Below are 25,809 nucleotides of genomic sequence, written 5' to 3' on the forward strand. Positions count from 1 at the left end.
TACAGTTTTGAGATGTTTCATAGCAGGAAATAACCTTTTTCTTTTGTCCCCCCACCCCACAGCATGAGTGGCATAAACTGCACCAAACAAAACACATCCTCCCGCCCATGGAACGAGTTTGACTGGTAAGTCACTGAGCGAAACGTCTCTAAACGAGGAGCGATGACCCTCTCGGCCCGGGCCCTCGACAGACGTTGTCCCTGACGCGATCAATGCGACTTCACTTAACTGATACGATTCTCATGCTCATATTGAACATTTCACATCCACGTTCATTTATTACGACCTGCCCGCATGGATTTGCTGTCAGTATAATATGTATCTAGTGCCTGTGTAGCTTAGGCCTAATCAACAGCGATCTAGTGGAGATAAAGCATGTAATATAAAGCCACGTAAATGGGGGGGGTTGGATGCATACAGGAAGTTGGCAGATCACGGGCCCCCGGTAAGGCCGTGGTGGGTCTCCAGCCTGGGGACCTATTGATCTAATTGGCGGCCGGTGACGCCGGCTAAGCTCCGGCTCCAAATGAATAAGGGGGCTGACAGAAGCAGCTCTGCTCCAGGCAGCCCACCCGTAGAAGCGAATCAAGCAGCTGTGATAGGCCCCAGGGTGTCTTTGGAAGTGGGGGGGTGGCTTCCCTTTTCTCACAATAAGGCAGTACATCTCCATTTCACTCCATGTGTGAATATAACTTCACAGTATGTGAACATGGGTGCGAAGGGAAGTACAGATTTTGCACCCAAGTGGCTAATATTGTTCACATCAATATTTTGTAGGATTCTATTTTAAAAAAGTCATTGTAATTTGTTTAAAACGGGGAATACAACTCGGAAGAGATTTATGGAAAGCAGTTGTGCCAAGCATATAGTTTGCAAGGGGTGCTGATTCGGCCCGCGGGGGTGTTCTGTCTGACTTTGTTGCTCATTCATATTGTATGGACAGAATTAAATGATTGTATTTTTTCGCACTGTAAAACTAGAATTTTAAGTACTTTAGAAACATTTTTAACAAAAGAGCATATATAAAAGATGATGATATTAATTAATGTAGATAAGAAGCAAAGTGCCATTAGTAAATAAGTAGCCAACACAAAAAAACATGTTGGGAAAAAAAAGCTTCCAATAATGAAAATCATGAATAGAGTATTTTTTTAAAAAAGTGTTACCCATTGTCAGTTCCAAGCCTGATCTCATATTTAATGGTCTCCTATATGAAATGTAATCCACTCTAATTACCAGAAAGCTCTCTTTGTTATTTTATTTTTTGGGAATGTGTCACTGCCAGTTTGCAAGGGCACAGTGACACTCCTAGGGCTGGAAAATAGCCCAATTATGAGCATAATATAGCGCACAAACAAACACGGGCTGTTACCATTAAGTCGAAAACAGCTTGGACAGCGTCATAAATGGGCTGCGTGCATTTTACCACTTTAACAAGCGCAGAATGTGACATTTTAGTTGCTAATTGTTCTCTATTATCCCTCTTACAATCTATTTTATTCATTATTCTCGCCTACCATCAAGTTGAGCACAATTTGTTTCATGCAGTCTCCGATTTTTGTATCATTTTCTTTTGTTGTACCCTCTTCAGGAAGCTGATCATCTGGGTGGAAAGACCTCTACCCCTGTGGGCACTACAGGTCGGATGGATTACATGATTTTTGTATTGCAAACGTTGTTATAACCGTCACGTTAGGCGGTATTCTCTCACCGCATCTGACTAATGAAGAACATAAGAGTGGACACTATCAAGGCACCATTCCCCCTCTTCTCTTCAATCATCAGCACGCCAACTAATGCCACCCACGCTCCCCTCTTACATCTCTGCCATGCCTAATTTCGCTCTCAGACCGTCTCAACTTCCTGTCTGCTCTCTCGCTTTAATAATAGTGTTGCCCCGCTCTATCGTTGCAGGTGCTGGTGGCTTTTATCAGCTTTTCAGAAACAATGTTGCTCGTGTATCTCAGCTACAAGGTGAGTCGTTAGAAGAAGAACGTTCTGGGGTCCTGGGTTCGAATCCAGGTCGGTCTTCCCTGTGTGGAGTTTGCATGTTCTCCCTGGGGATGCGTGTTTTTTTTATTTTCCGGGTACTTCGGTTTCCTCCCACGTTACAAAAAGATGCATTGTAGCCTGCTTCGTGCCCGAAGTCAGCTGGGATAGGCTCCAGCACCCCCTGCAACCCTTGTGAGGATAAGCAGTTCGGAAAGTGCATGAATTAATATAGTATATATAAATACTATATAGTATATATCTCATTTACAACTTTGTGTGTTTGTGGCCCACGACAAAGACGAGTTTGAAACCCATTTGTGAAGCTATGGTTTGTTAGGCTAATAGCATAATTGTATTGTTTTTTTTAAATTATTATTATTATTATTTATACCAAATTACAATTTCTCGACAATGCTACTCTCTCACACTGCATCATCTTGGCTTACTGCATCTGTTTTACTCCAATCAAAACTATTCATAAACCGTGATTCAAAAAGAAAAATTCAACCTTGCTTATGAAAAAAAGCCAATTTTTCCAAAACTGTTCAAATTAAATGAAAACTATTTACATTTCGAGCAGTACTGTGCAAATTCAGGCCAGCCTTAATCCTTTCAGTTAACATGTATGAGTGTAAACTTGCATTCCGGGTCCATTCATATTCAAAAGAATCTGGTAAAAAGTTAGAATTCAGTCTGTGGGTGGCCGACCTCCAACGTGTACAATGCCTGACACATGAGAGGGCTTCAGGAGAAACCCCCGTGTTGCTACTGCAGGGCGCCCATCCATCCAGGTGTGCCACTGCCTTTCATCTATGTACGTACTTGCCACTTTAAACCTATGAAGGGCCCCACGCGCACCTTACTTTAAAGCCAAATAAATCCCGTGGACGCGGGAGGTGAGAGCGAGTCCACCTACGCTCCTCTGCAACGGAAGCAGATTAGAGCCAGTCAACGCTTGTATAACCCGATCTTCCTTTGCGTACCCTTCTGCTAAAGGGGCCGGTTATGTGGTAATCCCACCCACGGGGGTCGCCATGACAATGGAGTTCCCTGACCTCTTGTGTGTGCTTTGCGTCTCCAGGGCAACGTCTGGGAGCAGGTACTACGTGTTCCTTTCATTCTGGAGATGATCAGCGCCGTACCCTTCATGATCAGCGTGAGTGGAAAGACATGCGCCACTGAGCACCGAAAGCATTCGCAAACAACACCTTCCCCCCCTTTCGTGGTGGAATACACATTTATTACCTACTGTCACAGTATATGGCTCTTATGGGTGTCACAGTAGGCTTTTGCTTTTGCGCCTCCTCAAAAGATGATTGCATATGTATTCTCTTGGAGAAACGCTATATGCTTTTTGTTGTTTGTTATTTTCCCACAGGTAATTCTTCCTTCATTCCGAAATCTCTTCATCCCAGTTTTCCTCAACTGCTGGCTGGCCAAACACGCTCTGGAAAATATGATAGTGAGTTGAGCAATACAATTGAAGTCATCGGCTGCCATTGACAGTGCTAGACGTCTAATCCATTTTTGCCCGGGAGAAGTTGGCATTAAATGATGGCTGCTGTTAGGTTTAGCTTCTTTTTTAATTTTTTTAAATTCTTTTGCTTTTTTCCCCTCTGTGTGACTTGTCCTTGTGATTAACCATTGATTTGTCACCCACCTGTTCCTTTTTGTCTCCTCAATCCCTGTCTATTTAAACCTGCTTTCAGTTTCTGACTTTGACAAGCAAACTAATCAATCTGTAATCTATATTTTACTCTGAAAAGCAACCATACTGTTATTTAGGTGTCCTGTTCATAGTCCAACTTCTCGTAGTGCATCGATTTTGCAGTGCTTTTTTAAAAACGAATTAAAAAGACAATTATTTTGATTGTTAGACATCTGTTACCTTCAATGGGACTGCCAGTCTGCCATACTAAATGGTAGTCAGCTGCATTCATTATTTCATATCTCACACAAATTTATACTGCATTTTGTTCTGTGGCGTAATCCCCTTTTTGCTTAAAATGACTCGGTGTTTGTGGTTAAATAAATAATGAGGTATATATGATGGTTCAAACAAAAAGTCACATTTTTTTCATTCTGTGTGTCACATAAAACTAAATATTTAATCTGAAAATATAACAGCTCTAGAAAACAATACAAGTAATGTTGAATGAGTATCAATCCAATTTTAAAAGGCATTTATTGGATAGACCCAACTTGCCTTACTTGCTTTTTTCCCCCCGATAACAAAAATGAAACATGTACTTATCGTAAATGGGGACCTGGCGTTAAATTGCAGCTCAGTAACTATGAGAGCCAAATCCACTATTTAAGGAAACCTTCTTTTCTCCCACGCTCCACCAAGCACACGTCCTATCGGTTTAAGACCCGAGCGCTAGACTGTGTTTCCTTTGGCGAGACTTGTGAGGATTCTCTCTCTTTCCGTAGAACGACCTCCACAGGGCCATCCAGCGGACCCACTCGGCCATGTTCAACCAGGTGGTGATACTCATCAGCACGCTGGTGTGTCTCATGTTTACGTGGTGGGTACACACACGAGATGAATATGGAATGCTAGCCTAGTGCACACATTGGAGAAAATTTTGTGTTCATTTTTCAGTGGCTATTAACGGCAAACATTTTGAACTAGGGAGGGTTGGCGTTAATGGGTCGCCGCCATCGTCGTCCAAAGAATCCAGATTGTATCGTATTGTCGTAGAATGGCTGATTTACACAAGCGTGACTAGTATCAGATGGGGATTTTATTATTATTGCTTTAATGTTGTTACATGGTTTCTGTTCGAGTGAAAATTTGCCCCTCAAAAATGCGACTAACACTCAGGCCGACTTCTGCAAAAAAATGCAGTAGGTCGACCACTTAAAGTCTCCATTTTTCGTTAACAGCATCTGCGGCATCCAACACCTGGAACGAGCGGGCAACAACCTGACCTTGTTTGATTCACTCTACTTCTGCGTCGTCACCTTCTCCACGGTGGGCTTCGGGGACGTCACCCCGCAGATATGGCCCTCGCAGCTCTTGGTGGTCATCATGATCTTTGTGGCACTCATCGTTCTCCCTATACAGGTGAGAGAAGAAAGACGGTCAATCATGTCATTGCATCAACTTGAAATTGCATTGTGGACATTTGAAAACGACGCCTTTCAAAGCGTGAATTGTGCGTTCTTAGCTTTGTTAAACTCATTTCTGCGAAGGTTACATTGCGAAGAGCTGTCGCAGACACCCGGCGGGTGACTCATTACATCCATCCTACGATGAATTGCAACACTATTTTTAATTCCCAGAACTCACCTACTTTCTCTAACCTAAACGCAGAGACACTTTGTTTTTGGAACACCTTGACAAATGTGTGAGTTCTATCCTTCTAAGCTAACAATTGGCAATCTTGGTGCATCTCCCAACAGGCACTTGACTGCAAATAGAAGGAACATTTACAAGGTGGTGTGTGGCTGAAAAAAAAAGAGAAATGTGTCCACGATGCAAGTCATTTTGACGTGATTTCGCACAGTAGTTTTGAGGTAAATTTAGCCTTTTAACTCTTTTGCTGCTAATGGTAGACGTCCAAACTGGGAGACCTGCAAAGCCAATGAACAATGTTCTTTTACTTGTGAGAGTCACATGATTGGACAACTATCGCTGTCAATAGCACATCCCAAAAACATGGTTCATGGACGTTTGGTTGCCAGACGTTTGGTCGCCGGACGTTTGGTCGCCGGATGTTTGGTCGCCGGACGTTTGGTCGCCCGGACGTTTGGTCGCCGGGCGTTTGACAACATGACAGAGAGTTTACTGTTGAAACCAGCTCTCAAAATTATATTCACCCGGGCGACCAAACGTCCGGCGACCAAACTGCCGGGCGACCAAACGTCCGTCCGGGCGACCAAACGTCCGGCGACCAAACGTCCGGTCACGATGATTGGTTGTCCTTTATCTCCTTGTGCCCGGCGATTGGCTAGCCACCGATTCGGGCTGTCCATCGCTTGGTGCCCACACTTGGCTGGGATAGGCTCCAGCACCCCCCACGACGCTTGTGAGGATAAATGTCAGATGTTTCTCTAGTCAGTCTCCCAATGCTTTTCCAAAAATACCTCTTGACATTTAGATTTGGGCCCCGCTAGGCCTTAACCCCCCAACCCGTGTGTGTGTGTGTGCGTGTGTCATACCATGACCTACACAAGGTAGTCTCTGAACATATCGTTTCAGCAGGTTGGGAACTTGAAAAGTTTTATCGACAAAGATGTCGTTTTGAATGGATGTTTTTCCCTGAATCAATCGACAAAGTTACCGTTGCGAGAAGCCGTGCGTTGTCATGGGTTTGCATTGATGGATCTCGGCTTTCGCGTGCCATTGTCATCGTCTCGGTACAAAATCAATGACCTTTATCTGTACCACCACCCACAGGGAAGCAGCAGGCAAACAAATCGTCGTCTGAATCCTGTTGACACATAGGCAGCACGGGGAGTAACTGGAAACACTTTTGCCCATTTCACAAAGCTTTAGTTCAATTGCTCTTTGGCTTTCCCAATTTCAAGAGGCAACCAAGAAAAAATGACTAAACTGACAGATAAGGAACAACCATCACACTTTACAATTTTGCACTATTTTCACTTAACCATTTGGTTGCCCCAAGCTGGGAGGATTTATGCTTCTGAAAAATTGCAATTTTATATATGAAGGTTCCATTTCCTTCATTTGCAGGATTTTCTGATGTTGTGGAAACATATACCAATATTAGCTTTTTGAGCTATTTCATATATTTATCCTGAATATGTTTTTCTTTTTTTTTTAAAAGAACATTTTTGGACTTTAGTTTCTTAAAATGTTCGTCCGCACTCGTATTTTGTTTACATTTGAACAGGTAGTGATAATTTCTTCAAGCTGTCGAAAGATGCACAACCGCCCCTCAGTTCTGGTTTCAAGGGTTCAATCCCAGACGGGTCCTCACTTTTTATGGTCTCTGCAGGCTCACGTGGGTTTTCTTTGGGTACTTTGATTTCCTCCCACAATGCAAAAAAAATGTATGGTGGCCTGGTTGAACACTCTAAATTGGTGATTGGTAGTCCATCTCCTTGTGCCCTGTGATTGGCTTGCCACCAATTCAGGGTGTCCCCCACCTGGTGCCCATAGTTGGTTGGGAGAGGCTCCAACACCCCCCATGAACCATGTTAGCAAAAGTGGTACGGAAAATAATTGAATTAATGTCATTGAGCCTCTTTTTGCTATCTATCATCTTCAATGTCACTGAAAATGTGACTAAAACAATTAGTTATCAAAATGAAACAATGTTTCATCTTAAATTGAGGTACTTTTACTGAAATATTGCGTATTTTTTGTACTACACTGCTGTGTATTTCGCTGCAACATAGGCCAAATCATATTGCAGTAACATTTCCTGCACATTTGCACTCAAGGTTGTGTTTAATTTCCTGAAAATGCCTTTTCCAAATCAAACAGACACACACGCTACACAGCACATGGCCCGTATTTCCTTTGTGTACTCAAATGTAATGCCCATCTGCACATTGTCCCTGATGTCATCCCGATTACAGTTTGAGCAGCTGGCCTTCCTGTGGATGGAGCGTCAGAAGTCCGGCGGAAACTACAGCCGCTACCGGGCGCAGACGGAGAAGCACGTGGTGCTGTGCGTCAGCTGCCTCAAGATCGACCTCCTCATGGATTTCCTCAACGAGTTTTTCGCTCACCCTCGACTGCAGGTCCGCCGACCGATAGCTCGTAATCTTTGCCATCTGAGATCCACAGCCAATACAAATAGAGCAGTTGGCGGGATCATGGTGCCTTGCTCAAGCACATGGGTGTTTGCTTAACATGTTTCCTTGCTAGCTTGTTGACATCGGGGATCTTTGTCCTTGGTCAGAGAATTAGCCAGAACCAAAAATATTTTTTGACTAATACTATTTTTTTCCAGATTAATTTATTCAAGAAAAAATATATAATATACTAATGTGTTATTTTCCCAATTAAAAACGTCTTACTGAAACATGTTTGTGGTTGAAGCCGAATTTTAATGGGGAAAAATGAGTTGAATTAAACCCATATCTCAAGGCAATACTGTAATTTGTAATTCATAGTCCATGGATGCATAATTTTACACGGCCATATATCATTCTAATTGCCTCTTCCCTTCTAATAAAATTGTTCAGATTAGCAATTATATTAAATTCCCTTTGTCTTCCTCATATAGATTGTAGTATAATTAATTTTTCTTTCTTTCCTCATAAAAAAAATGATACAAAATTGTCTATCTACATGTTACATTGATTGGTGTGACATAAAGACACTATTAGCTGGAAACATTTTTTTTTTAAACTGGAGTCTCATAACACGTCATGTGTTAAATGTGTGTGTCCGTCCAGGACTACTACGTGGTGATCCTGTGCCCGGCAGAAATGGATGTCCAGGTTCGCAGAGTCCTTCACGTTCCTCTGTGGGCCCAGAGAGTCATCTACTTGCAGGGCTCTGCTCTCAAAGACCAAGACCTGATGAGGGCCAAGTGAGTCATTGCAACAGCAAAAAAATAACAAATTAACCAACAACAACAACATCGAGAAAACCTTCATTCTGTCACTTTTTAACATTCTTCATTGTCGCATAAATACAGCAGCTTCTTGTCTTTAATACTCCTGCTTTCCCCTCAGGCTGGCTTTTCTTCCACCACGCACTGTTTGCAAATAACAAAAGCCTTCCTTTCTTTGTCTTCCCTCGATTCTCTGCTTCTCGCTCCTACTAACCGCCTGCAGGATGGATGATGCCGAGGCCTGTTTCATCCTCAGCAACCGATTTGAAGTGGACCGCATCGCCGCTGTACGTTCCAATGGGCTTTTCTGACCCCTCATTTGGCTTTTGACTATTGTCTGATAACAAGTCTTGATAGAATGCCTGCCCTTTTCTGCCTTTTTAGTAATGTTCTGCTTAAACATTATAATTCACCTTGTAAAGTGCTAGGAAAATTTGGGGCTGTTTATACTGCCCAACTGGGAGGGGCCTTTAGTCAAACCCCTGCTTTCATGAGTTCTAACATCCTAATTAAATGTCACCATTGAAACTGTACAGTCAAAATCATTTAGGTAGCGGTTTGCCTCTGCATAGTTGAAACCAATGATGTGGCCAAAGGTAACGATAAGGATCCAGCAGAGGACATATAACGCAATGGAAAACAGTATACTCGATATTCGTTGTCTTTATTGTGTGAAAAAGTTGGAATTTGACATTTAAAGTGACAAAAAGGAGGAAGTTTAAACACGCATACAAGGAAGAAGGTAATAAACTCTGGTTTTCTGGCCAACAGCAAAATGGGGTTAAAACTGAGTTTTGCACAATTTTGGTTTATTTTACTGAGAATAGGGTGTGGCTCAGTGAAGAATTAAATAAAGCACCCCCTGAGGTCATTGTAGGACTTGAATTGTCACCGATCATTGGCGTTTAAACGACTGTAGTTTTTGTTAGAGTTGTTTTTCCGACAAAATGCATCCTTTGAGTTCTAAAGAAAAAGCCAGCTAAATTCCGTGTCTTCCATACAACCGCACAAGGTCACCTCAGGCTAGCCAGAACCACAAAAATGCTGTGTGCACCCTTAGATTGGTGCGCAGTCAGAGGTTGATGAGGATTATTACGGCAGGATTACAATCCGATACGGCTAATGAAAGCACTGTAGCTCCATTTCACTCCTGTGTCGCCCCCACTTCATCAATTTCACTGCTGCCCTATGTCCAATTTGGCCAGGATCATCAGACCATCCTGCGGGCCTGGGCGGTCAAAGACTTTGCTCCAAACTGCCCACTTTACGTCCAGATTCTCAAGCCGGAGAACAAATTCCACGTCAAATTTGCAGGTGAGTATGAAAGAATCGAAAATTTGGACAAACTCACCTACCTTGCCAGTGGAGTGGAAAATACAGAATAATATCTGAAGGACTCGAGCGTGCTGCTTTCACTTTCGAAGTGTAAACACAAGAGGAAGATATAAAAGAGATGATATTGAATCTGAGTGCAACAGACACAATAGAGAATGTTATTTCCCAATCCATGTTTCAATCCTTTCCAACTGAGCGGACTTCCACTTTACATGTGTCAAAGTGGCGGCCCGGGGGCCAAATCTGGCCCACCGCATCATTTTGTGTGGCCCGGGAAAGTTAATCATGAGTCCCGACTTTCTGTTTTAGGATCAAATTAAAATGAAGAGCATAGATGTATATAACATTTCCTGATTTTCCCCCTTTTAAAACAATAATTGTAATTTTTTTAATCAAATTTTTCTGTGTTTTTAGTTCAAAAATCATTTTGTAAAATCTAAAAATATATTTAAAAAAAGCTAAAATAAACATTGTTTTAGATATATTAAAAAAAACTGAATATTCAGGGATTTTAATCCAGTTCTTTTAATCCATTTATAAAAAAATATCTAAATATTATATCATCACTCGCTCAACATGACGGAACTCAACATCAAGACATCACATAGCATAAATTAGACAAGTCGTTTAACACAATAACTCCAACAGAGTTCCCAAGAGCCGTTATTATTAAAAGAATGAAAAACTAAATTCATGCATGAGAAGAATTTACGGAAACATTTATTGAAGATTATCAGTAAATGAGGCTCATTGGTTTATCCATTGAGCGCTTTGTCACCGATTAATTACGCAAGGGAGGCCTATTATGGCTGGCCAGTCAACAGTGAACCAATTGCACAGAGAGGTGAGTGCATTGATTAGCTCAGTCAAAGCATTAATCACTCTGTTGTTTTACCTGTTAAAAGAAAATACATGAGCTTGTATTTGGCTTTTGTGTTTGTTCACTTACCTTTTAATCGAGGCGCCACTTTCTGTGAGCTCAAGTGAGTGAAAGGCGGATTGGTAAAACCATCGGGTAACTGACCCTGTGTAAAGGTTTTATCTCTTGTCTAATTAGACGGCTGATTGCCAAAATACATTATAATTAGTCGACTATCAAAATAATTTGTGCTAGGCATAATGCTTTAGAGCTTTTCTTTCTTCTGTTTGTTTACTATAGCAACAGATTGCAGTTAAAAGTTTTTAATTGGGAACTGTTCATCTTTTCTAATGTTGTTTGTGTTGATCAGCACACAATTGAACTTCTGGTAATTGCTGTGGAAATGCCAGACACATATTTTGTACTTAAGCTTGAAGGAGAAATTTGTGGGACCAAATAGGGAGGATTGTTGCTAATTCACTTTGACTAAAGTATCACCAAAAGTAAGCATTCGCTTGAGTTATGGTAGGCCAGAAGAGATTACTCAAAAAGACTCCAAAACAAACATTTATACTCAGGCCCACACGTCTTTAAAAAACATATTCCTTATACATTTAAAAAAAGATGTTGCAAGTTGTTTTATTTACTTTTTATGATTATTCTGATTTGCTATATATACATACTACGTACATATAAGAATAACCCAACCCTTTACATCACTGAGTCAAATAAATAAATATATGCGTACATATAATAATAAATACATGCGGTCCACACTTATTTTAAAATATTTACGTTGCTGATTTTTTGGAATGGATTACTATTTTTCTCATTGTAACCAATGCATTGATCTTACTAACAATACACTGGTGTCATATAGGTAAATATTATTAATCTCCCTTATCTTGCAACCACTCAGAGGAGGTCAAATGAAGGTCATTGACTCCACTCGGTCACTTTTTCAAAATGTCACATCGACCTCAACAACCTCGGCAAATTAAATAGCGGTTGAAAAGCTGAAATACTAAAATACCTTAACAGCGACTGATTGGAGCGCCATGTGTTAGCAGTGGATAAAGAGCTTTGTATTTGGACGATTCCCTGACATTTTCCACAGAACAAGCAGACTTTGACATTTACGGTTCAGTGAGGGAATATCTCAGCCACCATTTATCGGATTCCAGTAAAATTCAGAGACTTTGGTGCATCTTTAGCAGAGAAGGCATTTGCGTTTGGGTGAAAAAAAAAGGATGCAGTGTGTCTTGCGTTACTAAAAACACGTGCAACGACAAAAGCTGTTCGCTAACACTCACTCGACCTTGTGGCAATTGTGTTCCCTTTCTTGGCAGATCACGTGGTGTGCGAAGAAGAGTTTAAGTACGCCATGCTGGCTTTGAACTGCGTGTGCCCGGGTACCTCCACGCTCATTACTCTGTTGATCCACTCCTCCAGAGGACAGTGAGTTAACTCCCACCTGATTCTTTCCTTCAAATAGGCAGCAAGGACAATGCATCAAAAGTACTGCTGGCTTTTTATTGGGCCTGTCAATGTGTTATTGGCAAAATATTAGAAATATTTCTCAGTAGGCTATGCGACTGCAAAATCCAATAATACAATTATTGTACAGGATCTCATGAGATTGTTTAAGTGTGCCGGTGTGGACATGGTCCACTCAATTGACTATTTCTTTTAGAGGAACTTCTTGCGTTTTTCAGAACTGCGCCCCAGGAGGCCTTTAAGCAACGTGGGGGAGCCTTTCAAGCCCTCAACAGGTACATTTGCTCCAAAATATAATGATATAATAGTGGCTCTCAAACACTTCAAAATGTACTTAACTCTCCAGAGTACCATTATTACGGCTAACATTAAAACTTTCATGCATGAATTATTATTATGACCATTTTAACCATCAACGGGCACTGATTTAAATTATTGGCTGCCATTGAGGGTGTTCTGTTTTGTTATTTAGTCAAATTTAAAAACTATGTTAAAACACCAAATGACAGTAATGAACATTAAAGTTATTTGAAATATGTATTGTAGTCACAGAGTATGTGTTCTGGGAGTTAATAAAATTAAACTTTTGATTTAAGATTTGGATGATTTATAGGTCAAGGAGGTGTCCAATATATGAATAAAGAAACCATTCATTTTCTGCACCGCTTATCCTTACGAGGGTCGCGGGGGGTGCTGAAGCTAAGGTTTGGTTGCCAGAAAATCAAAGAATAAACAAACTAATGGTCGATTAATTCAATGGAATGATACCAACTGCAAAGTAGCTTTAACACTTCTTTTATATAAAGCATTTTTTTTGTCACAGGCCACCCACATTCACACTGCCCCCACAGCCTTACTTCCTTTTATCACCTCAGTGGCCCTCACATTTAAATTCGTATACCCCTGAGAACACGGCTGTCCACTTTTTTCAAGGCATACGTGGGCGCCGTTGTTCCGGGTATCGATCGAAGGATTGGTCGCCCGCTTTTTCATCGATGTAATATGTTCATTCTCCAATCAGGGCCCCTGCCGCCAATCAATTCTCCTCTCTGTCCGACAGGGAAGGCGGAGCCTGCGCTGCCGACCAGTGGCACCGAACCTACCGCCGCTGCTCAGCCAATGAAGTGCACCACATCCGTCTGGAGGAGAGCAAATTCTTCGGGGAATACCAGGGCAAGAGTTTTACCTTTGCCTCCTTTCACGCTCACAAGAAGTACGTGATCAAAACCGTCCAAATCCCAGCTAACGGTGTACATAGTTCTGCGTTTGACTGTCTCCATGGCAACAGGTACGGTGTGTGCTTGATAGGAATACGCAGGCTGGACACCACCAACATTCTGCTGAACCCCGGCCCGCGTCATATCATGGGGGCCTCTGACATTTGCTTTTACATAAACATCTCCAAAGAAGAGAACTCTGCATTTGTCCGAGGCCAAAGGGAGCCGTCGTGGGGCAGCGTGGGTAGCAACGCCAGAGGGGTTCACCAAAGCATTTACCACGGGCTCACTCGCCTGCCAGTGCACAGCATAATCGCCAGCATGGGTTAGTGAGCCAGGCTTGGCGTTTACTTACTCTCTTGGCTAGCATTTTTAATTTTAGTCCACTGCGAGTCCATCAGATCCAAATCAGAATGTCATCTTAGTTAATGGATAAATTGAAAAGTACCATAAATCTTGTTGAAAGGAAGACAATATACATTTGGTCTTCTGGAAAGACTTTAGATCAGATTTTGGAGTGATTGAATGTTTTGTCATTCAACCAAGGCAAACTGTTTAATAAAAAATCTGAAGAAATACACTTAACTAATGCGATGGACACCATAATCCAGCATCATACCTGTCAACCTCTGCCGATAACTGCCCTTATAAATGATTATGATTCCCCTTACAAACCCCAAAAAAACCTTACAAACACCGTACGACTCGTACGGTGTTTGTAAGGTTTTTTGGTGGTTTGTAAGGGGAATCATAATCATTTATAAGGGCAGTTATCGGCAGAGGTTGACAGGTATGCAACATTACCTAAGAAAGTTTAAGGTTTCAGAAAACTGGTAACAGTGCAGTTCAGCTGTTCACTTGACGGCATCTTCTCAAAAAAAACTGTTGTGCCATCCTGTCTTTTTCAGGCACAGTAGCCATCGACCTTCAAGACTCCAGCGACAGCAGCCCGGAAGGTCCAGACCCAGGGAGCGTTGGGCCTGGCAGCGGGCGAGGAAGTCGAAGCAGCTCCAGAACAGAGATAAGCGGGCCCAACACTTTGGCCTTACCCGCCATGAGCGATTCCGCCGCCGAGAGGCGGCACAGCATCGCTCCCGTTCTGGAGTTAGTGGACGGCGTGAGCAACCCGACCTTTGACCTGCTGGGGGACCAGTCTGAGGACGAGGGAGGGGAGGAGAGCAAGGACGATGGCGACAAAGACGAGAGCGCCAATTGGTGGGGTCGACACTGGGAGTGAGTAGACGCAGTTACTTACCTGCCATTGGCCAAGGATAAATGTGAGGTGTGCGTTCCAGGTGGGGGAAGGGCTACCCGCTCAATTCCCCATACATTGGCAGTTCACCTGCCTTATGTCACCTCCTTCAAGAAAAGATGCCTTTTTGCTGCCTACGTATGGACAAGGTATCATTTGGAACACAAAAAAACATATGTTTTCACATTAAGCACATAGTCACTCTCCTCCTTCCCCTACAGGCTTGTCATCACATCCCATTCGAAGACGCCCGCTCCTACGGCTTTAAAAACAAACTGATCATCGTCTCGGCAGAAAGCGCCGGGAACGGCCTTTACAATTTCATTGTCCCCCTCCGGGCGTACTACCGGCCCCGAAAAGAGCTGAACCCCATTGTGCTGCTTCTGGAGAGCATGTGAGATGGTCCTCTTCATTTCGGCTATTTGCTGTTTTTTGCAGGAAAGTGTTATGTGAAATGCTTTTCAGAAATAGTGCAGTGTGCATAAGAGCCCTACTATAAATCTCGGATGTGCTGGGTGGTAAAACGTCCTCTTCTCTAGTGGGGGAGAATCATTCAGTTATTTTTGGCCACAGTGAACCTGATTTGTGAGATTCTGAACGCTTTCGGGTCACTGTGCGCCATGATGCTGTGGCTAGTGCAAAAATAGCCAGACAAAAGTGCCGTAAAATGCAGAGTCAGTCCAATGATAGTGTTTCCTAAATTTAGCTGATTCGAGAAGGCATGTGTTTTGATGGTGAGATCACTATGGTACAACTGAGACTTGTTGCGTTTCGATTGGTTTAGACCAGAGGCAGACTTCTTGGAGGCAATCTGCTGGTTCCCTATGGTTTTCTACACTGTGGGCTCCATGGACAAGTAAGGCGCATCAATGATCTCATCAGAATTCTTGATTTATAATCACTTAGTTGGCATCCTTAATGTAAATGCCCAATAGTTCTGCCAAACAGCTTCAGTTTACCTTGCTTTAAACTGCATTTGACATCTCGCATGGATTGTTATTTACTCTGCCAAAAGTTTAGACAGCTTGTTGCGGTGTGGAGTGACGTTTGCCGACACCATGGTGGTGGTCGACAAGGAGAGCTCTATGATTGCCGAGGAGGACTACATGGCCGATGCCAAAACCATAGTCAACGTTCAGACACTCTTCAGGTCTGCCTCAAATTCTATAAATGTTATTACAAGAGTGCAATAAAACCATAGAGACTGTATAAACTGCCTATCAGACAATATCATTTAAGGGGAGAGCGGGGTTGATTGTCACTCTTTCTTAGGTATTGAACACAATATTCAATTTAGTCACGAACTGAACATCGACATCATGTCCCAAAGCTATTCCCTGTCTAAAACATAATTCCTGACACACATGAGCTGGTATCAGCACTACCTACACTCTATTATGTTTTACTTCATACAGTGTACACAACTGAGAGCTGTTAGAAAACAATTTCCCTGTGCCTTGTACGGTGACAATAAAAACCATTTGAACTATTAAACCAATAGCAACCAATCAATGTTTGGGCTAAAGGCTAAACTCACAGCCAGCAAGCAAATGACCAAAGACACGCCTGCTCGACAGTGAAGACAAAATACTAGATTTTTTATTGTCGCAATTCTGATCATGTCAAGAATTATATTGCGCAACACTGCCTTCTGCTGGTTCGAGTTATAGCAAGTCTAATAACCAACACACGTAACAACAAACCCCGTTCTGCCCTATTTTCACGAGAAATACCGTATATCTCGGGATGTACGTACATTGTTATCAGAATGCAAAATTAGCAGTCTCAGAATACACAATTACACACACGTAGGCCCATTTTGCACAACTCTATTTCTGACTTTTCTGTCTCATTGTGTATGTCCAGACTGTTTCCAGCATTAAGTATTATTACTGAGCTCACCCACCCGGCCAATATGCGCTTCATGCAGTTTAAAGTCAAAGACTACTACTCTCAGGCTCTGTCCAAGCTGGAAAAGGTAATTGGACACGTTTCCCCATAAACAGGCAAAGCCATGAATGTGGATGTTTTGTTAAGCCAATGCAGAACAACAATAATTGCTCAGTGTTGTTTATTTCATGTCATCAGGCTCTATTTTTAAGCAAAAAATGTGTTTGCATGTGTTTGGGTTGGTGTGCGCGCACGTTAACTGCAGAAGGAAAGGGAGAGAGGATCCAACCTGGTGTTTATGTTCCGCCTGCCGTTTGCAGCAGGCAAAGTTTTCAGTGTCAGTATGCTTGACACACTCCTCTACCAGGTACTAAAGAAAACAGCATTTTTTTTACCATTGGAAAAATATTCATTTGGCAAATTAACTTTATCTCCTCTCACTTCCAACAGTCGTTCGTCAAAGATTACATGATCTCCATAACCAGGCTGCTGTTAGGCCTCGACTCCATGCCCGGTTCCGGCTTTCTTTGCGCCGTGAGAGAAACCCTAAAGTCAAAGTAGACTGGTCACCCGGGAATCAGACAACGAGTGAATGTTTTTTTTTCTTTCTTCTAGATGAAAATCACAGAAGATGATTTATGGATACGGACTTACGGGAGGCTCTACCAGAAGCTGTGCTCCTCCATGGGCGATATTCCAATTGGTATTTACAGAACAGAAGCCCACAAGCTTCCAGTTTCAGAGGTGAGTTTAACTGTGGAGCACCAACAGGAGGTAAAACAACGCGTTGTCGGAGTAAAAATGAGTATGTGCTATCAGTCGCAGGTATCCATCACGGTGGAAGACTACGAGGACACCAGAGAACCGAGAGAACCCCTGCTGTCCCGAAGTGGCGCGCATCGAAACTCGACCTCCTCGGAGCCCGTTTCCACCTCATCCCACTCCTCGGAACACCCGCTGCTCCGCAGAAAGAGCATGCAGTGGGCGCGGCGGTTGAGCAGGAAAGGTGGGCGCAGCTCAGGAGGGGCCAAGGGTGCCGCCGGCAACGCCGCCGAAAGGATAAGCCAGCAGAGGCTGACCTTGTTCCGACGTTCCGAGAGGCAGGAACTCAATGCCCTCGTGAGGACCAGAATGAAGCATCTGGGTCTCTCGCCCACGGGCTTTAGTAAGTTTGCAGCTTGTAAACTCTAGCCACACTTGCTATACTGTAGCCAGAGTTTATTTAGCATTTCCATTGGGTTTCCTCTCCCACTTGGATCTATCTTCCAATTCCAGATGGTATGACGGACCAGGGCAACAGACTGTCTTACATCCTTATCAACCCCTCTCCAGACACCAGATTGGAGCTGCATGATGTTGTGTGAGTACTTTATTAACAAGGCTAACTCTTTACCAGAGGAATAGACAAACAGGGGACCCATTTCCCATCAATTCCTATATTTAGAATGTTTTTCACCCAGGGTGTCCCCTTGTGCCTGAAGTCAGTTTGGAATAGGCTCCAAAACCCCCCATGACCCTTGTAAGCGGTTCAGAAAATGAATGAATGAATGAAAAAAATGGTATTCCCTCATTTTAGACTGGATGCAGTGACACATTACTAGGCTAGGCTGAGGCAAAGCCCCCTCTGAAGCAGACTGCATCCCACTTACTTGATTTGCAAATGAGGGATAATTGTCTAGACATCTGGCAACATAGTTGAATAAAAAAAGGCTTCTTGTGCGCCCCCAAATCAATTGGGCCCTAGGTGCTCACCCACATTGCCCATAGCAAAAACCAGCCCTGATGTTGCAGTGCCGCCTAAAGCAATAGACATTCAATCCATTTTGGTCCATTGTCTCATTGCTGTCCCTCCACCCGCCCACAGGTATCTAATCAGACCGGATCCCCTCTCACTGGTACCCAATCAAGGGAGCGGCAGAAAGTGCAGCGCCGGACTTGGAGAAAGCCACAAGTTCGATACCCAGGACAGCACCCACCTGTGAAACGTAAGAACCAAAAGAAATAAAACACTGAAAACTCACTATTGAGAGATGCGACCGCAGGAAGCCCAACGGCCGTCAGTTCTCGTCCAATCCAGCCACGGCGGTCAAGCACGGAGCTCGTCTTGGAAGGTTGGGGTTTTCGTAACGTGCCCGTTTTTAAAGCAGGACCCAGAAGTGCATTAAGGAGAAAGGAAATGTATTTGCATCTTTGTGCGTTTGTGCATGTTTTGTACTGCCCCATTCACTCTTAGGTGGACAAAAGTATTGAGACGCCATATCCGTTGTAGGATTGCCATGTTGGAACAGAAAAGGGCCTCCCTCCCAAACTGGGTGTTGTGACTGACTGGCGACCAATCTGGGGTGTAGTGATTGTTAGCCTCTCACCCAAAGTCAGCCGGGATAGGCTGCAGCTCACCTGCACACCTGATGAGGATGAGCTCTAATGACATGGGTTGATAGACATTTGAGCTGTCTTAATACTTAAGTCAATGTACTATCAACCTCTTCCTCGTGATTAAAGGATAATAGTGTACTTGCAGGTGACAAAAAAGTATCTGTCATGCAATTATTTGAGTACCTGAGAGTAACATTTGGGGGACAATTAGAACTGGCCCAACCAATTATGTTGATAGTCTATTAAACATGCATCTATTTTTTTGCAGTTATGCGAGTAATTGGCACATATATAAAGCGTGTTGTTCATTGTTATATCACGCCGGGCTTTAGATATTAGTTGTAATTGGACCATGAGTACTATTAACAGTAACCACTATTTATCATTGTTTTCCTAAGGAAGAGCAGATTTCATTTTGATTCATTTTAAAGATGGGGTGAAAATAATTTGAATTTGAATATAAATGATCAAATAAAATTGGAAATTAAATTAGATAATACTAGGTTCAACATGGAATTTGCACAATGTCTATATATGAATTATTGATGAGCAAAATATTCATTCATTAGTTTTCCAAACCGCTTATCCTCATAAGGGTTGTGGGGTAGCTGTAGCCTACCCCAGCTAAATATAGGCACCAGGCAGCGGACGCTCTGAATTGGTGGCCAGCCAAACGCAGGAATTATCAAAATAGTTATTGATTAAACTGACAATCTATTGGTTGTCAATTCATCATGGCAGCCCTAGCGACAGGTATAAAGCTAATGAATGTCGTAAATAATAGAAGATATCATAAAGATTTTTTTCGTTAATTTCAGCAACAGAAAATTCTATTTTGATATCTCATTAGCTACCATTGACAGTGACAGGCGTCCAATCCATTTGAAGTGGCAGGGGTGAATACCAATTGCCATTCATCGCCAGCACTCATCATTCAAATGGATTAGTTTTTACCACATGAAAGTATACGTGCGTTATCATGGTAAAAAAGTCTACGTGCAGTATGTGTGTGTGTGTGTGTGTGTGTGTGTGTGTGTGTGTGTGTGTGTGTATGTGTGTGTGTGTGTGTGTGTGTGGGTGGGTGTGGATGGGTGGGTGTGCCAGCCACATGAAAGTATATATGTGCATTATCATGGTGAAAAGGTCTACGTGTGCAGTGTGTGTGTGTGTGTGTGTGTGTGTGTGTGTGTGTGTGTGTGTGTGCATGTGTGTGTGTGTGTGTGTGTTTGTGTGTGTGTGTTAAGAGAGTGTAAGCGAAACACTGCCAAGTCAACTTGGAACCGGCTGCCAAATTGAAGCAAATGTTTTGTTTTGTATCCCCCACTTTGTGTCATCAGTGTGCTTTTGTAAAATTTATTGTTTTGTTTTATTAGCACACACCTTGTGTCTTTTTGTCCCAAATTTCCTTCATCCTGAACTAAATGTGACACCCTCAAATGCTTGTAATTCCTTTTTACACTGGCTCAGGCTGTTTTATTTTTTATTATTGCTATTTTTTATGATGGTTGTTTTGGCCTTTTATGCCGCATCTTAAACTGAATGTGCCATTTCCCTAAAAACGAGTGACGTGGCTTTGTGGTTGCTGTCGCTTCAGTTCTAAAAGGAACTTGTACATAATAAAATCATTCAATTTGTCTACATTTTTTTGCTCATCTTCAATTTTCATTCCAACCTTTTTATTCAAAATTTGATGCCCGTTTTTTTTGCTTGTTCACACTGTTCAAACACACTACTAAAAGGAATCTATTCTAAACACTTGATTATAATTAGCTACCAAGAGCAGCAATAAAGCAATATTCACTCACTTTCTATTATGAAAACTTTACAATGACATTTAACCTCTAATCATGAACACACCCCACTGCACCCTGGTGAATGCAACAAAGTCCACCGAGATAAAATGATGTAATTTATGGCTGATCATTACGACTTATCAACGACTGCACTTCATATCATGCAAGATGTCAATCAATCGAGTGCTGTGTAAAATAATCAAAAAGTGCAGCTACGGTGACATTTAAATGGCGAGTTTTAAAACAGTTCGTGTCAGGTTTTGTTTGTTTTGCAAAATGAGAGTAGGTTGCCCAACCCTTGTCTGGAGATATGTGGCGGGGAATCACGTGTAACTGAAAACGTTTTTTTTTTCTCGTTTATTCAACGCCGTGACGGTAAACAAGTAATTAATTACCTGATATGCTTGAGTTAACAAGTGATAGGAAATTAGTGAAAGATTGCATGAAAATAGAATTGAACGCAAAGACCACACCTTGTTAAATGACATTCATATAAAAGAAAGATTTCTGATAAAGAAAACAATGTTTAAACAAAAAAAAACTTCACTTCACACAGTGCTTAGAAGCCCATTTGTTTGTTCAGTTATGACCAAACACAACCCCAGGTGCATGAGATCATGGCTATTAATGACATAGTACATGGGCAGGCAAACTGGAATTCTCACATTTGATTGGTAGCACTGTCACATTCTCAAAAAACAATTAAATTACATTTTTCTTATTTGATTACACATCATTATTCCCACGACTCAGCACACCACAAAGGTATTGACGTTCCCTTTTGGTGTAAACAACTGTGGATGCAAAACCGGTTTACTGGCTTCCAGAAATGCTATTGCTTTGACTCCTGCTTTGCATAACGTCCATCATCAATGAATGCAAACATTCTACACAACAGCATGCATGCAAACCTGCACCACATTAAAATTAACTCTATTTGAATTTTCCCTACATTTGTCATGGTTTTGCATCAAGTCGATTGTTTGGGTCAACTTGTCTGAATTATTTAGTTGACTAAGCAAGATATTATTGCAACACACACCCCTTTTTTCTTTTTTTTGGACGAGCAAGCATGGTTAAAAGGATGTGGGCGGGATTTGAGTCAACAGAGAGAACACAAATATGGACGCGCTACGGAGCGTCTTTTCGTCAACTCCAGCAGCTTCTGCAGAAAATAAGATGGCATCCAACGTGCTCATCACCGGGGCAAACCGGGGCATCGGCCTGGAGATGGTGCGGCAAATGGTGGAGGACAAGGGGCGAGTTAAGAAGCTTTTTGCCTGCTGCAGGGACCCAAACGGGCCCAACGCTGAGGTGGGTAGAATCACGTGAGCGCTTAACAGCAGGGGTGGCCAAATCCGGTCCTCGAGAGGACCCTAACCCATCCTGTTTTCCATGTCTCCCTCCACCAACACACCTGAATCAAATCATCGGGATCGGTGGACAGCTTGCTGATTAAATGATCATTTGATTCGGGTGTGCTAGAGAAGGGAGTTATGGAAAACAGATTGGAGGATATGGGCTCTCGAGGACCGGACTTGGCCACCCCTGCTTGACAGCAACATCGTGATGATGTTTCAGGAGTTTCACATTCAAACCTGTCAGCAGCCAACTTTTGAAAACACCCCTCGCAAGAGCGCACACGTTTTTTACGCATGGGGAAACTAATTTTCTTCTTTATTTTTGATTTAACAAAATGATACTTGCCTCACACGTATTCCACCGAACACCTACAATTGAATAAATAAATACATAACAATATTATCGTTTTCAAAAGTTAAGCGCATGCGCACTAACTGTCAGGCGCTCCAGACTAAAAAACACGCAGCTGTTTTATGTAAACATGAGCTCAGCGCTTCTAAAATACCATCAAAATGTGGTCAAACATTTTAAAGCAGTACTGTGATGAACTTTACACCGACTGCAAACAGCTGATACGACTAGTTGTCCGAGAATGCACTGATAATACTGGATCTCGACCTACAAGAAATTGATTTAATAGTGCTAAACTCACAACTATTTTAATATTCTGCTATTTTGGCTATCTTTCTATTTTGCCTCTAACGTTCACCATTCCGCCATAAAACACGTTTTAATGGCAAAAAGTGCAAACTTTCAACATGCTACTTGTCTTAAAGTTTTTGTCCCATTCATATAATTCACCCATTTAAAAAAACTGCATGAATGCTCATCTTTCCGTGCCATTGACAGCACTAGACGTCCAATCTGTTTTGACAAGGAGCAGGCAAATGAAAGCTGCTCTCTGTCAAAATAAAGTGTCCAGCAGTGTCAATGGCAGCCAATAAGTTAACAAAAAAGTGACCTTAAATTACTTTTTACAGGCTTTGCAGGACTTGGCAAAAGAGCACCCGGACATCATCATCGTCACTATGGGCAAGAATACCTTTTGAGATCTCTTTTTGACACATTTAAGATGACGTTTAAATCATTACTCTGTGGCATTGAAAATATTCAGAGTTGAAATACATACTGTGGCGATTTTTCATAGTGTGTTTCAAGGATGTGTAGTGCTAGAACTTTGGAAACTCCTGATCTAAGTAGTAATTTTTCTTCATTAATAGATGTTAATAACCTGGAAAGCATCAAAGAGGCAGCCAAGGTGGTCGGCCTCAAAGTGGGCGAGGAGGGCCTCAACCTTCTAGTCAACAATGCAGGGATCGGTCTGGAAGGGAGTATTCAGGAAACCACCAGCAAGCAAATGCTAGATTCCTTTGAAACCAACGTCTTAGGGCCAATGAACGTCATCAAAGTAAGTGGCCAGTTTGTGCCTTTCAGCACGAGAACGGGTCTTCGAGCTTTCGGACGTTTTGTAGGAGTTTCTGCCACTTCTCCGGGTGGCGGCGAAGGCCAGCAAGATTTCAGGAATGTCTTGTAACAAGGCAGCCGTAATTAACATGTCCAGCATGGAGGCCTCCATGGACATCACCAAGTATACGTACTCGGAGGCAGCTGTTGTGCCATTTCGCGTCAGCAAGGTAAACCTTTTCAGTAGGTTTCAGTCTAAGATATTACAACTTCGATATCATGATTTTTTTCCCATAATATTACTATGTAAGACTTAATTCTCATGATATTGCGACTTTGATCCACAAATATTTCGACAAACCTCGTGGTCCTATTTTTATTTTTATTTTCTAACTTTTGACTGTGTTTTTGAGCCTAACACATATCGGCCTTCTACGCGCGATTACCGTATCTTTCGGACTATAAGTCGTGCCTGAGTATAACATGCAACAGCCAACCAATGCACAATGAACAGGAAAAATATATGTTGCAATTTTTGGAGGGCCATTTTTTTATTTGATCAGAAACCAAGAACGAACATATGTCAAAGAAACAATAGTAAAATGGGGAAGAAGATGTTAAATAGGCATAGGCATGTTTTTCAGATAACTATAGCCGGCTGTCAGTGGTCAGCAGAGAGCGAATAAAAATACACATATAAATCACACTTGAGTATAAATTGCAGGCCTAGCCAAACGATGCAAGAAAGTGTGACTTATTGTCTGAAACATTCAGTACATTGACTGCATAGGAAGCCTTTACGTGACGAAAAAAAGCTGCTCCGGCCTGACCGTTCACCTATTTTTTTTCTTGTCATTTTCAGGCAGCTCTCAATATGGTGGCTGTGTGTGCTTCAGAGGAGTTGAAAAAGGAAAAAATCCTGATCACCTTAATGCACCCTGGCTGGGTCCGTACAGATACGGGTGGGGTAGATGTGAGTTGACATATAGCGAGCGGCACACCCAATGGGTGCCTACAAAATGCTTTGTACAGAGTTAAAGCCATTTTTCTTTATGTACACATGCACTACCCACACAGGGCCCAACCCTTTATATCATATAAGTAGTTCACACAAAGGAAATTGAAGCTGAATTATTATTATGCTATTAATCATCAATATATAACAATTCGCCAATACAACCTAATAGAAAAAAACCGGTAAGACAGAACTGGTATTGAAACATCCTTGTTTGGAGTATAATGCATGAGAACACACCTCTTACTGTCCCAATGGGATTTTCCAATAATGTGCCACAAAGGCAGATGGCTGTGTTGTAGAATTTATGGTATAGGGTTACACTGAAGTCTAATGTTACAAAGATGAAGTAGTTCATCTCAATGTCTCTTTTTTTAACCTAAGAAAGACACATTTTGATTAAGGTGTAATTTTAGGAGGATTCATTTGCACCATAATCCTGTTTGTAGTAAGAGTGATGAGCCAAACGCAAGCACTGAGGGATAATTTTAGCTAGTCCACACCCTAAAAGAAATGAAGCCTTTAGGATTAAACGACAAAAAACCAGAAAGACCAGTTATCTTGAAAACAGAATGTTATGGTAATTCCTTTTATTTATTTCACTAAAGCAAGTGAAAATAGTATTACCTGATCACAGCAAAAATACTTTCCCCCTTGTCTAAAGTTCTTAATATATTAATATGTATACTATTTTTTATGAAGTTACAGAGTGCCATCCTTAATCCTTTTTTTATCCAACCTGCAGGCGGAGATTGACGTCAAGGTGAGCGTGAAGGGGATACTGAAAGTGATGGGCACCATGGGTGAGAAACAAACTGGCATGTTCCTGGATTATCAAGGCAAAACCCAGCCATGGTAGTCAAAATCAATCCATGCCTATTCAAAACCAAATAATCAGTTGTGATTGCCTGCTTTCTAAATGGGTGTAGAGAAGTTAAACACTAGGGCTACCTAGTGGTTGGTAGAAGAAACACAACCCATTGTCCAACATGTTAAAGTGAAGTAGATAATCATAAAAATGTGTGAACTAATTAAAAGACAGTAAAAATGAAATGTGGTGTATGTACTTTTTCCATTTCACTTATGCAGAGTTCAGTCCCTACTTAAGACCACAAGAGTTTAATAACAAGCATAACAATACTATCGCCAATGAAAGGTAATTCTTCACATCAAGTGTTCTATAAGTGTACATAATAATGTGCCAAGTTAAACAGTTTTGTATTTAACGCAATAATACTTAGTAATCACTTAAGACAAAATCTATAGTTGCTGTAGTTC

General features: G+C 42.0%; 2 protein-coding genes across 5 annotated transcripts in view; both read left to right on the top strand.

The window, feature by feature from the left end:
• Window positions 1-19,995, top strand: part of kcnt2b (potassium sodium-activated channel subfamily T member 2b) — a 29,056-nt gene extending 9,061 nt beyond the window's left edge. The window contains exons 4-30 of one of the 3 annotated variants that reach the window (XM_077619666.1): window positions 63-125; window positions 1,592-1,640; window positions 1,915-1,974; window positions 3,074-3,148; window positions 3,371-3,454; window positions 4,426-4,520; window positions 4,882-5,062; window positions 7,546-7,710; window positions 8,371-8,507; window positions 8,755-8,818; window positions 9,737-9,845; window positions 12,075-12,183; window positions 12,441-12,497; window positions 13,283-13,435; window positions 13,511-13,764; window positions 14,348-14,672; window positions 14,735-14,840; window positions 14,913-15,085; window positions 15,476-15,547; window positions 15,707-15,841; window positions 16,558-16,669; window positions 16,847-16,948; window positions 17,032-17,115; window positions 17,197-17,325; window positions 17,401-17,746; window positions 17,857-17,941; window positions 18,446-19,995. In XM_077619666.1, the coding sequence (XP_077475792.1) occupies window positions 63-125; window positions 1,592-1,640; window positions 1,915-1,974; window positions 3,074-3,148; window positions 3,371-3,454; window positions 4,426-4,520; window positions 4,882-5,062; window positions 7,546-7,710; window positions 8,371-8,507; window positions 8,755-8,818; window positions 9,737-9,845; window positions 12,075-12,183; window positions 12,441-12,497; window positions 13,283-13,435; window positions 13,511-13,764; window positions 14,348-14,672; window positions 14,735-14,840; window positions 14,913-15,085; window positions 15,476-15,547; window positions 15,707-15,841; window positions 16,558-16,669; window positions 16,847-16,948; window positions 17,032-17,115; window positions 17,197-17,325; window positions 17,401-17,746; window positions 17,857-17,941; window positions 18,446-18,563 (3,442 nt within the window). In that variant the 3' untranslated portion in view covers window positions 18,564-19,995. Of the gene's footprint in view, window positions 1-62; window positions 126-1,591; window positions 1,641-1,914; window positions 1,975-3,073; window positions 3,149-3,370; window positions 3,455-4,425; window positions 4,521-4,881; window positions 5,063-7,545; window positions 7,711-8,370; window positions 8,508-8,754; window positions 8,819-9,736; window positions 9,846-12,074; window positions 12,184-12,440; window positions 12,498-13,282; window positions 13,436-13,510; window positions 13,765-14,347; window positions 14,673-14,734; window positions 14,841-14,912; window positions 15,086-15,475; window positions 15,548-15,706; window positions 15,842-16,557; window positions 16,670-16,846; window positions 16,949-17,031; window positions 17,165-17,196; window positions 17,326-17,400; window positions 17,747-17,856; window positions 17,942-18,445 lie in introns of those variants that run through there. The other 2 variants (XM_077619664.1, XM_077619665.1) reach the window with 2 other exon arrangements.
• Window positions 19,996-21,839: 1,844 nt separating this feature from the next.
• LOC144089111 (C-signal-like) lies at window positions 21,840-25,584 on the top strand. Of its 2 annotated transcripts, none has more exons than XM_077619987.1 (6): window positions 21,840-22,064; window positions 23,093-23,144; window positions 23,333-23,520; window positions 23,585-23,746; window positions 24,379-24,462; window positions 25,277-25,584. In XM_077619987.1, exons 1-6 carry the CDS (start codon window positions 21,873-21,875, stop codon window positions 25,388-25,390), a joined length of 792 nt encoding a protein of 263 aa, XP_077476113.1. In that variant the 5' UTR covers window positions 21,840-21,872; the 3' UTR covers window positions 25,391-25,584. The 2 variants fall into 2 exon arrangements, with proteins under 2 accessions (XP_077476113.1, XP_077476112.1); XM_077619986.1 differs by having other exon boundaries at window positions 21,841-22,064; window positions 24,379-24,489.
• Window positions 25,585-25,809: the final 225 nt, after the last annotated feature.

The sequence above is a fragment of the Stigmatopora argus genome, chromosome 14 (assembly GCF_051989625.1).
Source record: "Stigmatopora argus isolate UIUO_Sarg chromosome 14, RoL_Sarg_1.0, whole genome shotgun sequence".
Lineage (NCBI taxonomy): Eukaryota > Metazoa > Chordata > Actinopteri > Syngnathiformes > Syngnathidae > Stigmatopora > Stigmatopora argus.

Bases quoted from the DNA above. Each gene is read 5' to 3' on its own strand.
- LOC144089111 (XM_077619986.1), top strand. From the start codon at position 21,873: ATGGACGCGCTACGGAGCGTCTTTTCGTCAACTCCAGCAGCTTCTGCA. The intron at 22,065-23,092 runs GTGGGTAGAATC...TACTTTTTACAG, and splicing joins CAAACGGGCCCAACGCTGAG to GCTTTGCAGGACTTGGCAAA. The intron at 23,747-24,378 runs GTAAACCTTTTC...TGTCATTTTCAG, and splicing joins TGCCATTTCGCGTCAGCAAG to GCAGCTCTCAATATGGTGGC.